A 15994-nucleotide genomic window follows, 5' to 3' on the forward strand; every position below is an offset into this window, starting at 1 on the left:
TATTCACGTTAGTTTTAAGTATATGGAAAGAAAATGGACCCATTATATCATTTTCGTTATTCCATGTAGATTTCAAATCTTATTCTATTTCCCTCATTAAATTTCAATATCTTCTATTTCAGTTCTTTAAATTATTAAATAAAAAAATCATTTTAGTCATAAGATTTCAAACCTATTAAAAAATATGTATTGATTTTTCAAAAAAAGTATTACCTTACAAATTAATATGCGAGCCAAAATTCAAACTTATAGCTTACGGAAGAGAAATGTTATGATGTGGTGACTTTCTGTTTCTATTTATTGTTTTTTATTTTTTATTTTTGTGTTTATTGTTTCTTCTTTTTTAGTAAAGAAAAATATAATTGCGTTTGGTTAACTGTTAATTATTTCTTCTTTTTTGAAAAAAAAAACAGAAACATGTTTGGTAATCCTTGTTTCTTGTTCTCCATAATTTTAAATTAAAAAGTAAAAGTTTTATATGAAAATTAATTAAAAAGTTTTATGTTTTTATTTATTTTAAATATTTATTACGCATTTCATAAGTAAAAAATGATAAAGTAATGCTTTTAGTTATGTTTTGAAAAAAAATTGGAAAGGAAAACAAGAAAACCAAGAAACATTATTTTGTTGTTTCCAACATTTATAGACAATGTTAGAAACATCACTTAAAATGAAAAACAACAAACAAAATAGTTATTAAACGTTTATATGTCTAAATAAATTGAAAACGATGAGAAACGAAAATTTTAAGGCTCGTTTGGTAACGTGATTTCTAATTTTATTAAAAGTCTTAAGTATTTTGCAACTAATTAAGTTTATTAATTCAAATTATACAAAAATTTTGGAAACAATCGAAAACAAATTTCTTATTTTTTTTATTTCTATTTTAATTTGTTACAAAATATAAATATAAATATTATTGGATCAAATATTAACCACTTCAGCTATATTCCGATGAACTTACAATAAAGGTGAATAAATAAGCGAATAATGATGGCATTTAATTGGGAAGAAAATGCAGAGAGATGGAGTTCAAATATTTTCTATTCTAAGTCAAATAATAGGGTCTAAATTTTCTATTGCGTCCAAATCGCATGCATGCAAAGGGAAATTGTGGAAGGAAAAAAAATAAAAAAATCAACAATCTTATGGCCAAACAAGTCAATACATTAATTAAATTATTTCTCTCTCTCATGGCTTAGAAATTCAACAATTTTTAAAAATTTTATTTATGTTTTTTTATTTTTATTTTGTTATCAGCTTACTTAGTCAAATAGTCTCTATATTGACGTTCCACAGCTTAATGAGGAGTTAATTGCACATGGGAAAAAAATTAAAATAAGGGCTCAAAATTTGAAATATCCAACAAATTCAATACAAGGGTTCAAATCTTTATTTCTATCTCCATTTGTTCTTTTCTTTGTATGTAATCTTTATGATTAATTAATGTATTGCTTGAATTTATATTTGAAATATACCTGTGTTATGGGTATGGTATTAAAAATCTTTTCACATATAGACATTGTCCATCTCGACATGTCCATGTATCTATAGATTCGACATCGACATGAGGGTAAATCGACAAAATATAAAAAATATTAATTTTTTTTATTAATATGGACATAATATTAATTTTAATCATTTTTAATTTATTTAAAAATTGTGAAATGATAGTTGGTTAATTTAACTATTATTTTCGAGTTTTTTATTTTTACAACTTTTTCAAAAATATCCATCGATACCGATATTTTACCAACATTTTCATCGACATAGATATTTAAAACCTTAGCTTGGTTACGGATAAGATTCTTAAAATTAAAAGAATCAACGATATACTAGGGTCCCCTCCTTACTATCCAACTAAGCCACGCAAGTGGGTGGGCCAAAGGTCTATTACGTGGTGATTTAAGGAGAAGATTTTATATATTACTTGTTCATTTCATTCATTATAGATTTTGATTACTTTGTGTATAATTCTTTAATGTTATTGGACCTCACATATCATTTGAATAATAAATGTACTACTATATAGTATTTAAAATTTTCTTCTAATTTAAGCTACAAAATAATATATATATATATATATATATATATATATATATATATATATATCTTTGTGTGTATGTATATATATGTACGTATATGTACGTTGGGGTAAATTTATCAAAAGAGCTTAAACAGTAAGGTCTCTCCTTACGAAATCATCTACCATATGTCTTTTTTAAAGGATGCACTAAATAGTGCACTATAAGATGTGCTAAATGGTCCACTATAAGATGCATTAAAAAAATACATTAAAGTTGCACTAAAAATGTGCTAAAGTTGCGCTATATATGTTGCCAGAGCTATTTTAGCGTGGCCATGCGCATAGCGAGGCCGTCGTGCGCCTGTGCAACCACGGCATTGCGCATCCCTATGCTGCGCGGTTATGGCCCTTATGCGGCTTATAGTGCGGCCTATTGCCCGACCAAGCGCATCCATCCACCATGCATTCACACTACAACATCTCCTATAAATCGCAAGTGCCCATAACCTTCCAAGGTACGTCATTCTCTCTCAAGTCACTCTTTACTTCTCTTCTCTTAAGTTCATATACTGACTTAAGTATCGGAACGTGGTAGGCCGGCATCATGCCAGCATCCACTCACCTTCTCTTTTTGTAGGTCGCTTTCACCTCAACTTCCAAAGTCAAGATAAGACTATCAACTCTCTCGATCTTCCAAACAACAAGATCTTGTCCTTTCCCTATTCACAACTTATCAGGTCTCAGGTTCTTCTAACTAGACCCAACCTCTCCTTGATCACTCGATGGTCAATCCGATTCACCGAATCCTAATCCAACTAGCTTCCCAAAATTACTTCAACAATATATAACTTGAAAATTCGTCAGTGAATTGTAACCTAACAAATGACACAACAAGTCATGGTTTCGTAAGTTATATGTGAGGCAAGATGCCACTCTTAGGACCAAAGTGAATCGTAGGACTGACCAAGGTGAAGCCACTTTGTAGGTATAGTTAATGTCCAAAATGTAAAGCGACATTTTTAGATGTCTAAAAAAAATATTATCAATATTATTTGGTTGGACCATGCAAAATTTTGTCAAACTCAACACTCTAAGCGAGAAGGCTGATCAAGTTTTGGTTACTTCTGTCACCTCAGCAGCACACGGTCGGCTAATATTAGCAGTCATTAATTGGACCAAAATCACCCATCTTTGTCTCTTCCAATGGATAAAAGGGTGATTCCATGAGGCGCAAATATGGCTGCCATTGTACTGCCCAACACAAAAGGTGAAATAAATTTATTTCACAAAAAAAAAAAAAGGCAAATCCCTACCTAAGAGGAAATTATTTACTAATATTTGAAGATGCGATGATTGACGCATAAGCTTGTTTAAAAAATGTGGAAGAAACTATCCTTTCTAAAAGAGGCTAGAAATATGGTAGAACTTGATCTTCTAGACAATGGAGAAAGAAGACTTTCAGGACAAAATTGAGACGTTGGATGTTACGTCGTCGTTCCAGATTCTACCACGTCAACTTTCTATTCAAAATATTAACCGATGTTTATTTAAAGAATACTTTAAAACGTTTATGAAATGCCACTGTGACTCGGGAAAGGTGGATGAAAAGCCCAAAATTGATGAAACATTTATTTGGTGCGGTCGTGTGGTCTGTTTCAGCTGATGCGGTCTGGTCTGGTGGGGAGAGACAGTGTTGAGTTTGTGACTTGAGGAAGTGGGAGTACATTTCCTGCCTGCCCCCAAAATCATCTCACTTTAATTAATCTCATCAAGTTTTTAAGGTTTGTATTATTTCTTTTACCCATTATTTTATTTTATATTTAACTAAATGGTTATGGAATAGACCTGAAACTTTTGGGTTTGTTTTATTTTGGTACTTCCAACTCCTAAAATGTAAAATTTAGTTCTTTAACTTTAAACATAATTGTTTTTTGTCCTGGTTGTTATTTTGTTAAATATATGTATTTAAGAGACATGTATGTATTAATGTGTAGATAAAATAAATATCTTTTTGAAGTTGAGGGACAAAAGTGAAATAAACTAAAAATATAGGGACCAAAATGAAATTTGTAATAAGACACTCTACAACCTTTTGGTCAATGATATATATATCTTAAATAGTTTAACTATGTTCAAGTTTTTTTTTTTTTTAACTCACAATTTTTTGGTTGCAGGGGTTGAATTAAAAGAAAAAATTGGTCCTCTAGACTAAAAGATTAAATTTATAATTGAATTTATTTAATAATGGTTAAACTAATTTAATACTTTTTGACCCTAAAATTATTGAATGGAAACGAGAAGAGAATAATAATGGAAGCGAGAGTTAGGTTAAAAATTAGGCTCATAAAATTGGGACACACTGTATAAAAAAATAATTTAGGTATTAAATAGTGTCACACAAATAGAGGTATCTCTTAAACCCTACATTAATCATCTAAATAAAGTTGACCCTCATTTTCTGGATCTCTCAAACGAGAATTAATTTTCTCTTGTCTTTTTCTTTTTTCTAGTCAACTTTTACAACATTTAAAAAAATGGTCTTTAGTTCTAACAATCAAATTTGATCCCTTTACCAGTCAAATCTACTCTCTTAATTTCAAAAAAAAAAAAAGAAAGAAAGAAAGAAAGAAAGAAAGAAAGAAAAACAAACTATTACATATATTGCAACCCCACGTAGCCAAAAGGTTAATAGTTATTTTTTTTTTCAAATAAAGTATATATATATATGCAGTATTCTAGTTGGGGGCGATTTAAGGTGGACTCTGACGTGAACTTAAGCTGGAAATATGTAGATAGAACCTTACACAAGTGTGATGCTCGACCGCATACATTTTGAAGCTTAAATTAATATTTTGTTCAAGCAGGTGTCAAGTCGAACTTAAGTTGGATGCAAAAAAATTGCATGCTTTTGAGAATGTGTGACCCACCTTTTATAAGAAAATCATTAGGGGCATTCACAAGTCATTTAGCAAATCTTCTGTTAACGGACAGAAGATCGTCTGCTAGTAAAATTGACGTCCCGCCGATTGTAAGTGAATTTCTTGCCCATCAAAATTAATCTTTTCCAAATCGAAACCAAACGGAGCGTTGCATTATAGTATGTCGGCTTGTCCCTCCTCGTCCTCGACGTGGCCAAGTTGGGGCTTGAATACATATGGCAAAACTAGGGGCCACATGTTTGATTTGATTTCCCCTCCTAACATGCCTAGCATTATAATTATGGGGTATGATTTCAACTAATAAAAAGAAAGTTACTAATACATAAACTATATAACTATGCTAGGTGATAAACTCCTAAATTTTATGGAAAAAAACCACTAGTTACCGCATGAAACAATCTTCTAGGAAAATAAATAAATAAAAAGATTTAATTTATCCAAAATTAAAACCAATATAAACTTGAATATTAAAAAAAATTAAAAATATCCAAGATTAGAAAAAGAAAAAAATATATCAAAAGTCAAAGCATAAACTATCAACGAAGAATGGACGGAATTATATAGAAATACCAAATCTCCTTATAATATTTATTTTTTAAAATTGATTTATTCAATCATATTTATAGACTTTTAGCCATAAATTGATAATCAAGCTTAAAGATTACAGGGTGTAGTTTGAAAATTTTTTGGATTAGGTCTCAAGTCTTCTTTCTCTAAAATACAACAAGGGTAGTTTGGGAAAAAAAATAAAATTTTTAAACTTTGCAGAACCATCCATTAAAACTCTAAACAAATAATTATATTAATTTACAACTCTAAATTTTTATAAGTCAGTATTTTCATCGACATATCCATGTTTTTATGGATTCGACATCGACATGAGGGATAAATCGACATTTCCATTATAGTTCAAGAAAATCGACAAAATATGAAAAATATCAACAATATATACATAATATCAATATTAATTATTTTTAACTAATTTATAAATAGAAAAATGTTTATTGGTTAATTTAAATATTTTTTACGATTTTTTATTTTTTCTAACTTTTACAGAAATATCCATCGACATCAACATTTTATCGATATTTCCACGAAATTAAGACCTCGGAATTTGTATCGACATCGACATTTAAAATCTTGGATTCAACCTACGCGTTTGAAGATATAAATTAATTAATTTTTCCTTTTAGAACTGTTACTTAAAGTTTGGAGGAACTTTTCATCTTCTCAAATTGCTTAATTTTTGGTAAAAAGGTTTGGCGAAGAAGGAGGAGAAAATTGGTACGAAGATGCCCAAATCATGGCAGATATGAAAATTTTTATTAATTTGACATCTTTTATATTAGTAGAATGCTAAGTAATATAGATCATTTTTTTAGCATGTTAGGTCTCTCCATCTTTAATTGATTAGATGTTTTTGGTTCCAATAATTAATGTGTTATAATTGTTGGCAAAAGACTAAACTTTTCAATAGTTTACTATTGATTTTTTTTTCTCTTAAACAAATCACAAAAGGAAGTTTTCCTTGATTGATGCTTTGATTTATTCCTTTTATTGAACAAATTTACAAGAGTCAAAAAGATTAGTGAGTTGGGCAATAATTTTTGTGGCAAAATTCAATTCATCTATCATTTTATTTCATTTCCTCGTAAAAGTGCTAGTTAGTTAAAACATACACCATTGACTAAAAAGGTTCAGAGTTTCGAATTTCTACATCGACCTCTACACGCTGTTAAACTAAAAAAAAATGTTTAAAGTACTCTTTTGGTTATGAATACTTTCAAAACATTTATTTTAGTCCTTATATTTAAAAAAGAATGAGCGAACTAAAATAGTCACTTTTCAAGAGTACATGGATCAAAATTGACATTTTGAAAATGTATAAACTAAAGAGAACCAAAATAGTATTTAATTAAAAAAAAATTACTCCTTTTTTTCTTCCAAAAAAGTTTCCTTAATTTGACAAGCATAATTAATCAAACCAATCCAAGATTAAACAATACAATGATCACTTTGAAAGGTAAAATTAGTCCCTTTTATTTATATTAATGAAAAAGAAAAAAAAGTTGTTCATTAATTCTCAAACTGATTTTAGAATCTGGAGATGAGATCAATTTCCACTCCAGAATAATGACAAGAAGCCATAGAAGTTGCAAACAATAAATATGGCTGTTTTTTTTATAACCATTACCCAAAAATTAAATAAGAAATCAGAATATTGAAAGAGTGACAGTTGAATGTATAAAAATAAAGTTAATGGACAAAATTAAAAAAAAAAAGAATAGGAATATTAATTATATTCAGATCCAATTAGTGCATGAAATGAATATTCAATAAATGTGTGAGCCCAACAACACATTCACTTCCTCGGCCTTCTTTCTCTGATAGGTCGTTACCAATGCTCTCATACTAAATAATGTCAACTCCTAACTTATTATTATTATTATTATTATTATAAAAAGGGAAAAAAAATCTCCTCACTTTTATTTTTGGTTTTTACAAGAAATCCGACATCGTCTATCGTATGATATCGTCTACTTTGGATAGGTATATGGACCATTTCGACCCTACCTATTAAGGGCTTGTTCTAGAAATACTTTTTCAATACTTCTCTTATTTTTTTATTTTTAAAGTATGGTTGGATAATTGATTTTAAAAGGTAGGTTAAAAAATACATTTAGTCATTGCACTGAAATAACAATTTATTCCCTGAACTTTAATTTGTAACGATTTAATCCTTGTGGTTTAAAATTTGTAACAATTTAGTCCCTATCGTAAATTTTTTTTTATTAAAATTAAGTGTCAAATTTTATTATATAGCAATTTAATCTTTCTATTACATAAGCATATTTGGTCCCTCTTTAGTTTATCAATCTATACATACAAGAAACTTAACAAAAAAATTTTTTTAGATAAGGACTAAATGGTTACCAACTTTAAAATGCACTAAAAGTTCATGGACTAAATTGTTACCAATTTGAAAGTACATGGACTAAATCTTTACGCACTAAAGTTCAATTGTAGATAACATAGTATCACATTGGTAAGAACGGAGGATAATCTTAACAAGGGGTAAGATAAAGGAGAATATGTAGGAAAATTAAACCTTGAATGAGTTAATTGACACTAACAAATAATTTGATAAATTATGTTAATGTTAGGAGTGGATAATGCAAGAAAAGTAAGGAAAAAAAAGGTGCATAGAATTCAAACTTGATTGAATGCTAGAATTCAAAGCCACTCAACTGTGAAACTTGGAATTTCAATATTGAAACCAATCCCTATTGAATGTATGCAAAGTGCATTTAGTAGCACACCTATAGACCAGCCACAATTTTTGGACACAGAAAGGAGAGAGAAAAAAGTATATACTTAAATGGAAATGTGTTGTACAACCATTTTCTTTCTTATTTTCAAATGAAAAAAAAAAAAATCTCCTGAAACATGGTGCTCAATGAGTAAAATTTCAAAAATTTAACTATTGAACGTGTAATACCCAATTTGACTAACGATGAACATAATTCAACTGATTAAAACATTGGTAATTGCTCTCCCGATTTTAGTCTTCGACATTCGAGTTCTCTGATTTAGCCTCTATCAAGCTAACCCATGAACCGAATCAAAAACTATAATAGTATAATAGGGAAGGAATTCAAAGTAACATCTTATATGACTTTTAATAGAGCTTATATTTGGTATACTTATCAGTAGTGTATAGAGTTGAATAGGGGAGAAGATGATCTACAATTACAGTTAAAGTCCTATCAAAATGTAGTACTGATTCAGACTCAATCTCATCAGGAGGCTAGATTAATGATCACTGAACAGAAACGGAGTGGAGCTTGCAAAGATCGAGAGCGGTGGTCAGTTCCATTGGAGCTAATCTTCTAACATTGGCTGCTGGTCGAGCACCGTTAGAAGCTCGGTCATGGGCGTCACCGTGCCATTCACTGCCTCATGTTCACCTCTGCACTGGAGTAACTGTCTTCTAAGCTTATGCACCAGTTCATTCAATCTCCGAATATTTTTCTCCTGGGAAAGGATAATCTACAGTAGCATTGATAGAGTTTTAGTATTATATTTACAGAACGTATTAGAAACCAAGAAACTAGAGAAACTAAGAAAGAGAAGACAATCAATATAGCCCTTATCATGAATAAGATGAAGAAAAGAATCAAGAAATCAGAATAAAAGAGAAAAATAGGTAAAATTTCAAATTATTCATGATATCATCAATTTGAACCTACTGCAAGTAGGAAAATAAAGCCTAAGAGAATTATTTTGAGAAAGAAGGATGTAGCATGATTGCTGTTCTGTTCGGTGCCTTAGTGAAAGTTGCTCTATCATTCCTTTTCACCTCTGATTGAGGAATTCACGGCACCTTTTAATTGTACTTTGGGAGAACAATGTACACCTACTCAAAATATTAAAATTCTATGAGTTTCTCGACAACCAAATGTGTAGGATGATAGATTGTTTTGTGAGATCAATTGAGTTATGTGTAATAATTTGGCTCTTTGAAGCCTGAGCACATATCGTATTGAGAAACTCATAAGATATTTAACATTTTACGACCATGATTTGAACCATAACCTTAAAAGCATCCAGGTTTCCATTTAATTATACAGTCAATCAACAATCGTTGGAAAACTTCACAAGAATTTAGAGATTCTGACTTTTGACAAAGTTTATAGTGCATGTATTCATGCCATACCGTCATGTCCATGATCATATGGGATTAAAATATCAGGCACCAGGTAGTTCAATAATCCAATTGGGTCAAAGAAGAACAGCAGTATAGTCTCGTGTTACAGATGTAATGGTGCGGATAGGTTAGATATAGTTCTACTTTTCTGGTAAAGAAATGTGTGAAAAAACAACTAAACCTGGCTACCATTAGTAGATAACTAAGATAATGTTGTAGACATGTGCAACCAGCAAGGAGAAACAAGTACGCTTCTATATGCTATACAACGAAAGACAGATCAAATTGTTAGATATGACGGATGAGCTTACTTGAACAGGATTTGTTCTATAGGTTACAACTGTGTCCTTGAGTTCTAAAGAGAATATGATGGGAAGTTTCTGTATTATCTATGTAAATATATGAATTGTAGTTTCAAGACTTCTGGTAGGATACCCCATCAAGGCATCTCTAAGGGTTTATGGAAGTTGCATTCCGAAGAAGGTTCAGGTTTTCTCTAGGCTTTCAAAGCATCAAAAGTAATGAGAAGATCAAAAGAAGAAATGCTGCAACTTTTACTCCAAATTCTTGTGTCAACTGTACACAAACGCAGAGGAAAACATCTATCATCTTTTAATCCATTGTTTGCCTACACCATTGAATTTACTTCGCGAGATATTTGGTATCTCTCGGTGCTGTCATCTGGACATCTTGAGTTCAATTCGAAATTGATTGGATTTTCCCCCAAAGGTAAAGCTAAAGTCTTTTGGAATTATGCTGGGAAAGCTCTATATTTGACCTTATGGTTGGAAAGAAACAAAGAACCGGAATTATCATTTTAGTGAACCTTCTGATCTATCATATAATACAGCCTCCAAATGGTGTTCCAGTGATAATAACCTCCACATTTCCTACCTTTTTGATTCGTCTCAGTGCGGGGAATTTTCATAAACCCCCAGGAGCAATATCACCGAGGATTCGATGGATACATATATTATTTCATATCTAATAACAACAACAATATAATTGAACATCTCATCATTTAAAGCATTGATAAAACCTAAAAACCTGAAACACACAAGTGCGTTGGCAAATGAAGATAGATAATTAGAACTCCACCTTTTCTTTTACAGCTTCCTCTCTTTCAGATATCTGTGGTTCTCTCTGCGAAGCGTTTGGACCTGCTTCAAGCTCGTTCTCATACTGCTGCCTCCACTCAAATTGTGAGGAGAATACGATCAGTAACAGCAGACAGACAAGAACCCAAGGTCTTGACATCATTACAACCAAATTTTATGTAGTTCTGTCCTGTTTTTCCAGTAAGCACACAAGTCAAATTCTCAGTTCCACCCAACAACTTAATTGAAACATCAGTTCAGAATAAATTTGAGATAGACAGAATCAGGTAACAATTACACAGAGAAAGAACATAAACGAGCTGGGTTTAGTTCCTACTAGATCTACAAGATTCAAGACATAAAAATTCTTCAGCCACACAGCAAATTGGGAGTTCCAGAAGGAAAATCTGCGGGTTATGAGAATGGTCTCGAGTTTTTCCTTTCGTTTCCCCCTCTCACAGGAACACGATTCTACAAAACGAAAATAATCGAGATTTTCTACCCCGTTCCCAAAATTTTCTCACCTTCCAAACACAACCTGAGAATCGACAGAAAACCCAGGTATACGAGCAGAAATCTTCCTCGAAATGACCATCCACTATTGCGTCCGGATTATGAACCACTGAGAAAAGCTCAAATTACCAATCCCTCAATAAAATCGAAGCAGAAAAAATGCAAAAGAATCAGTATAAACAAATCGGGGCACGAAAATTAGGAAGAAATATTATAGAGTTGAATCATAAAAAGATACTCACTGATCGAACAGCGCATCTCAATTTAGTTGGAGTCGGATTTCTTCGAGTTGAAGCTGCATCGCGTCGCATATGGCTCGGTTGATCGAAAATAAGCCTTACACGTGCCCACGGCCACTATGGTTTTTCTATTTATTATTTTAATTTTCTCAAATTAAATAAATATCAAAATCAAAGATAAAATGTGTTCTAATTGTGGGCTGTAGCTAAGTTCCCTTTTTTCTTTGGGTCAAAGTTTCAATCTTTATTTTTCGGGGATACATTTTCGCCGCGGTACAAAAAAAAAAAAAAAAAAACCCAATTATGCGCCCGATTCCCGAAGGGGGAGCTATAAATTCTTCGGAGAATAAGGAGAAAGAATCAGATAAACGTAGCAATCACTGATTTTCTGCAAATGGGCAACGCTCAATCGCCTCGTACAGATTCTCCTCGCTTCGCTACAGCCTCCAGGTCCCTCTCTCTACTCTCTCTCGCAATACCCCATCAAATTTTTTTTGATTGTATCTGATTGTCGCTGCAGGGCTTTTACTCAGAAGGAACTGGAAGATCTTAAGTTGCTGTTCCAGTCCCTCGCCACTCGGTCAAATAGCAATGGCAAATACGTATCGCCCTCTGTTTTTGAGGTCAGTTTCTTTGTCTTCTCCATTGCCTAAATGGGTAGTTTCTGATTTTGCTCTTCACCGATTCTTTTGGTTTTTCTTTTGGTAGTCGTTTTTTGGACTTCGTGGTCCTCTTGGGGACAGATTGTTCGATTTAGTGACACAGAAGCGTAAGGATCAAAAGCTCACCTATGAAGACCTCGTAATAGCTAAAGTAAGTCATTGGGGTTTCCCTGTTCTTCAAATTCAATGTCAGTCAAAAGTCAATACTTCACATTCAATATATCCATTCATTGATCGGTAGTTTAGTTCTCTAAGCTCATAGCCTGTTAGGCCATCTTGAATTTGAAGAGCTATAGCAGTATTTCAAAGGTTAGTTAATTACTCAAATTGTTTGATTTTGGTGCTCCTTTATTTTTCTCTTCTCACCCAACGTAGAGTTTTTTTCCCCTCTCTTTTTTCTTTAAGCTTTCTAAGCTCGCTGCCCGTGGCCTGGAAACTTGCAAGTGAGTTTGTTTTGATAATGGTACATTACAAGTGAGGAGAGGAGGAATTCGAACCTTCAACCATGAGAGAACATGCTAATATCTTACCGCTCAACTTGTAATTGAATTTTGATGTGTCGTTTTTCACTGTATTCGAAATCAACATCAGTTTTTACATTAGACGTCTAGATGGCCTGGAAAGAGTGTGTAAGACATAAGGAATCCACGTTTACTCTATTGGTTTGTCAAGCTTGGGATTTGTTGGACAAACTCATGGGTTTCAACAATACCCCAAACCGATACTCTCCTCAAACCCATTCCCTCTTACAAATTTTCTAAACTCAGGCTTCTTAAATATCCACTTAAACCACATGTTTCAGATGCCAAACCCGTGCTCCAAACGTCTCCTAGAGTTGTTGTCAAACTTTTTGGACATCTTGTTTTTGGTCATTCATTTTATGGATCTTTGAAACCCATCATATATTCTTATTTTAGTCGTGACGATAGTTCTTATTTGTCATCATTTGCATTGAAGGGCACTTATGAAAAAGGAACAAATGAAGAAATTGAAGGGTTCATTTATCAGTTGTTAGATGTATCAGATGATGGTACCCTTGGAAGGTAATATCCATGTCTTTCTTTTTCTTTATAGAGCTTGAATATCAGAGACTAAACTCTATGACAACCCTCCACCGTGTTGTTTCCATCCCATCTATGACCCTCCATCGAATCCGGAAAAATATAATTCTAATTTAAAATCTGATTCAATGTGATTATATGTGCCTTCTTAGTTTTCATGCCAATGCCAGGTCTGATCTGGAATCGGTTCTAATAGCAATTTTCAATTATATATTCTCCTCGGGGAATAATGAACCTGGATTGGATTCACATCAGGATGCTGTACAAATATTTGTTCGTGCGGCAACTTTCTCAGAGAATAATGAACAATTTACTTATGAAGATTTCAAAAACTGGTGTACTCTGCTTCCATCTGTCAGGAAGTTTCTTGGAAGTTTACTGATGCCACCTGACATAGGTAGTATTTTCTTATCTTCAAATAAATCTCAGTCCAGTACTAGTTACTTTTAAGTGATTTAGTACCACTAGTTGTCACAGTTGAATTATGTATCTTCGAATTTCTTTGCTGATCCTGTGTTTTCTTTCATGAATGATTATGCTTTATTTTGATGAAGTGTTGTCTTAATAACGATAAACCCTTGTTGTCTCTCAAAACTGGTGTTAAGGTGGGCAAAGCCTTCCTGGATTATAGTGTGGGTAGGCCATGAGTATAATAAAAAGATAGGCCATCCTATTATCTCGTTATCTTTCTTTAAAACTTCACTATTTAATATAAGTCCCGGACCATATTGACGGTTTTCTGGATATTGAAACTTCAAAAAAAGGGCTCAGTTATGTAATTCTTATGCATTTTTATGGTGGTTGTGTAGGAAGACCTGGTTGTCAAGTTCCAAGGCTGGTATATGGAGAAAATATAGATTCTAATCTTGTATTATTGAAGAAGGAATATGCTTGGCATTTAGGAGGAGCTCTTCCTCAGCACGAGCTGGAGGAATGGAGACTTCTTTACCACAGTGCAATAAATGGGCTGAGTTTCACTACATTTTTGGGTAACATAACGTGAGTACTTCTTTCTCTTTCCTTTTTGGAGCCATTTTTAATTTTTTACAAGTAACAAGATTTCCACTGGAATAAGAATCGTTAAAAGCTTCTATTATGGGCTTGAATTCTAAGGAAGGAGATTCTCTTCTCTCATTTTCTCCAAAGTTCTATGTTAAAGAATGTATCTAAAGCATATAAGCTCTTGGATTTAGTGTTAATTTAACATTGATGGTCGCTCATCAAATCTTGTGCAAATTTTTTAGCTCAATATGTATAAATAATTGATTGTACCATAACCTATCAACTTTTAAGTTTTCGAATTTAGTTATTAGTGAAGCTCTGCACCTTAGACATGAAGTCATAAAACATCTCAAATACTACTCTAGAATCTCAAGTTGGTTGCTTTAAGGTAAAAAGTACAATACGTACCGCGACACGATTCTCAATCTATCTCCTATATTAGATTTAATCCATGCTTGACTTGTCATGTTGATCAATCAAACATTTCCGGACAAGCTCCGAAATTCAAATTATATCTCGTGTCTCAAGGATCCCTTAGTCTTGTCCCATTAGTTTTCTTTTCTATTCAAGCTCAGAAGTTTAAATTGTCAGAATAGTTTCTAGGGTGGCTTTCTCTGGGATGGTTGAAACTGTGTGTTGAGTTGTGTGCTGTTAATTGTGTTAGATGGTGAGTGCAACCGAATTCGAAAGAGGAGCTGAGCTGAGCTTGCTTTTTATTAATTGCTTGATTAAATTTTGCAGTATCGACGGTGGACCAACTGTGCTGATAGTGAAGGATAAACAAGGTTATATATATGGAGGTTATGCTTCTCAGCCATTGGAGAAGCATGGTGATTTCTATGGAGATTTGAAATCCTTTCTGTTTCAGCTATATCCCAAGGCTGCTATATTCAAACCAACTGGAGCAAACAATAACATTCAATGGGTAACTTCTCCACTTGCTTTCTAATATTCTTCTCCCTTGACATTTTATCTATCTAAATTTTTTCCCTTTGAAGTTTTTCCATCTCTCTCTAAACTTTTAACTCCCTTTTCCCCTCTAATTTTTTTTCCGATTCGAACCTTGTGATTTAAGCTTAGTTTCAATAGTGTATTGTTTTTGTTGTTACCAATGTCATTTCTATTTACGTGTTAATGGACTAGTGTTTCTATTTGATCCTGAGTTTACAAGTCTTGTGCTTGTCAGTGTGCTGTAAATTTCAGTTCAGAGAGTATACCAAACGGCATTGGGTTCGGAGGACGGGTGAACCACTTCGGTCTCTTCATATCAGCGAGCTTCGATCAGGGGCAGACGTTCGCATGCACAACATTCGGGAGCCCGTGCCTGTCGAAGGTGAACCGGGTGGACCCGGAAGTGATAGAATGCTGGGGAGTAGGAGCAGGACAACAGGAAAGACAGAGTAGTAACAATAACAATAACGGCAGTAAGGGCACCGTGTTAGACAGGTTTAAAGAGGATCGCCATATGCTCAACATGGTCGGTCTCGCCAATTCCAGTGACTGATCGGTATACTATTTATTCTTTTTAATATATAGTTAATAATATTTAGGAGAAACGAATCGGCGTGGGAGATTTATACTACTTATAGTATAAAGTACATACACGTTCTGTTTGTCGTTGGATTCTTCATTATTCTTAAATAATGCCGTTGTAAATTTTGGGAAGTTGTGTTCGTATTCGTAGTACTACAAATTTCTCCATGTGTCGAGGATGTCGATATAGAAAACATTAAAAAACTATGATCCT

The 15994-nt window shown here is 32.8% G+C and overlaps 2 protein-coding genes across 5 annotated transcripts; one reads left to right on the plus strand and one right to left on the minus strand.

Moving 5' to 3' along the window:
- Positions 1 to 8605: 8605 nt before the first annotated feature.
- LOC111014372 (uncharacterized) lies at positions 8606 to 11659 on the minus strand. Of its 3 annotated transcripts, none has more exons than XM_022289069.2 (4): positions 11526 to 11659; positions 11295 to 11392; positions 10772 to 10960; positions 8606 to 9015 (listed from the first exon to the last, which is right to left on the minus strand). In XM_022289069.2, the coding sequence occupies exons 3-4, from the start codon at positions 10931 to 10933 to the stop codon at positions 8848 to 8850; spliced, it is 330 nt and encodes a 109-aa protein (XP_022144761.1). In that variant the 5' UTR covers positions 10934 to 10960; positions 11295 to 11392; positions 11526 to 11659; the 3' UTR covers positions 8606 to 8847. The 3 variants fall into 3 exon arrangements, with proteins under 3 accessions (XP_022144761.1, XP_022144759.1, XP_087980323.1); XM_022289067.2 differs by having other exon boundaries at positions 11295 to 11418; positions 11526 to 11658; XM_088124197.1 differs by lacking the exon at positions 11295 to 11392 and having other exon boundaries at positions 11526 to 11636.
- Positions 11660 to 11774: 115 nt separating this feature from the next.
- On the plus strand, positions 11775 to 15912 carry LOC111014227 (TLD-domain containing nucleolar protein). 2 transcript variants are annotated; one of them, XM_088124196.1, is made up of 8 exons: positions 11775 to 11972; positions 12043 to 12145; positions 12231 to 12335; positions 13142 to 13227; positions 13398 to 13642; positions 14055 to 14244; positions 14989 to 15172; positions 15434 to 15912. In XM_088124196.1, exons 1-8 carry the CDS (start codon positions 11917 to 11919, stop codon positions 15749 to 15751), a joined length of 1287 nt encoding a protein of 428 aa, XP_087980322.1. In that variant the 5' UTR covers positions 11775 to 11916; the 3' UTR covers positions 15752 to 15912. The 2 variants fall into 2 exon arrangements, with proteins under 2 accessions (XP_087980322.1, XP_022144575.1); XM_022288883.2 differs by having other exon boundaries at positions 13416 to 13642.
- The last annotated feature ends 82 nt before the right edge of the window (positions 15913 to 15994 follow it).

The sequence above is a fragment of the Momordica charantia genome, assembly GCF_013281855.1.
Source record: "Momordica charantia cultivar OHB3-1 chromosome 5 unlocalized genomic scaffold, Mcharantia_2.0 BLBB01000005.1, whole genome shotgun sequence".
Lineage (NCBI taxonomy): Eukaryota > Viridiplantae > Streptophyta > Magnoliopsida > Cucurbitales > Cucurbitaceae > Momordica > Momordica charantia.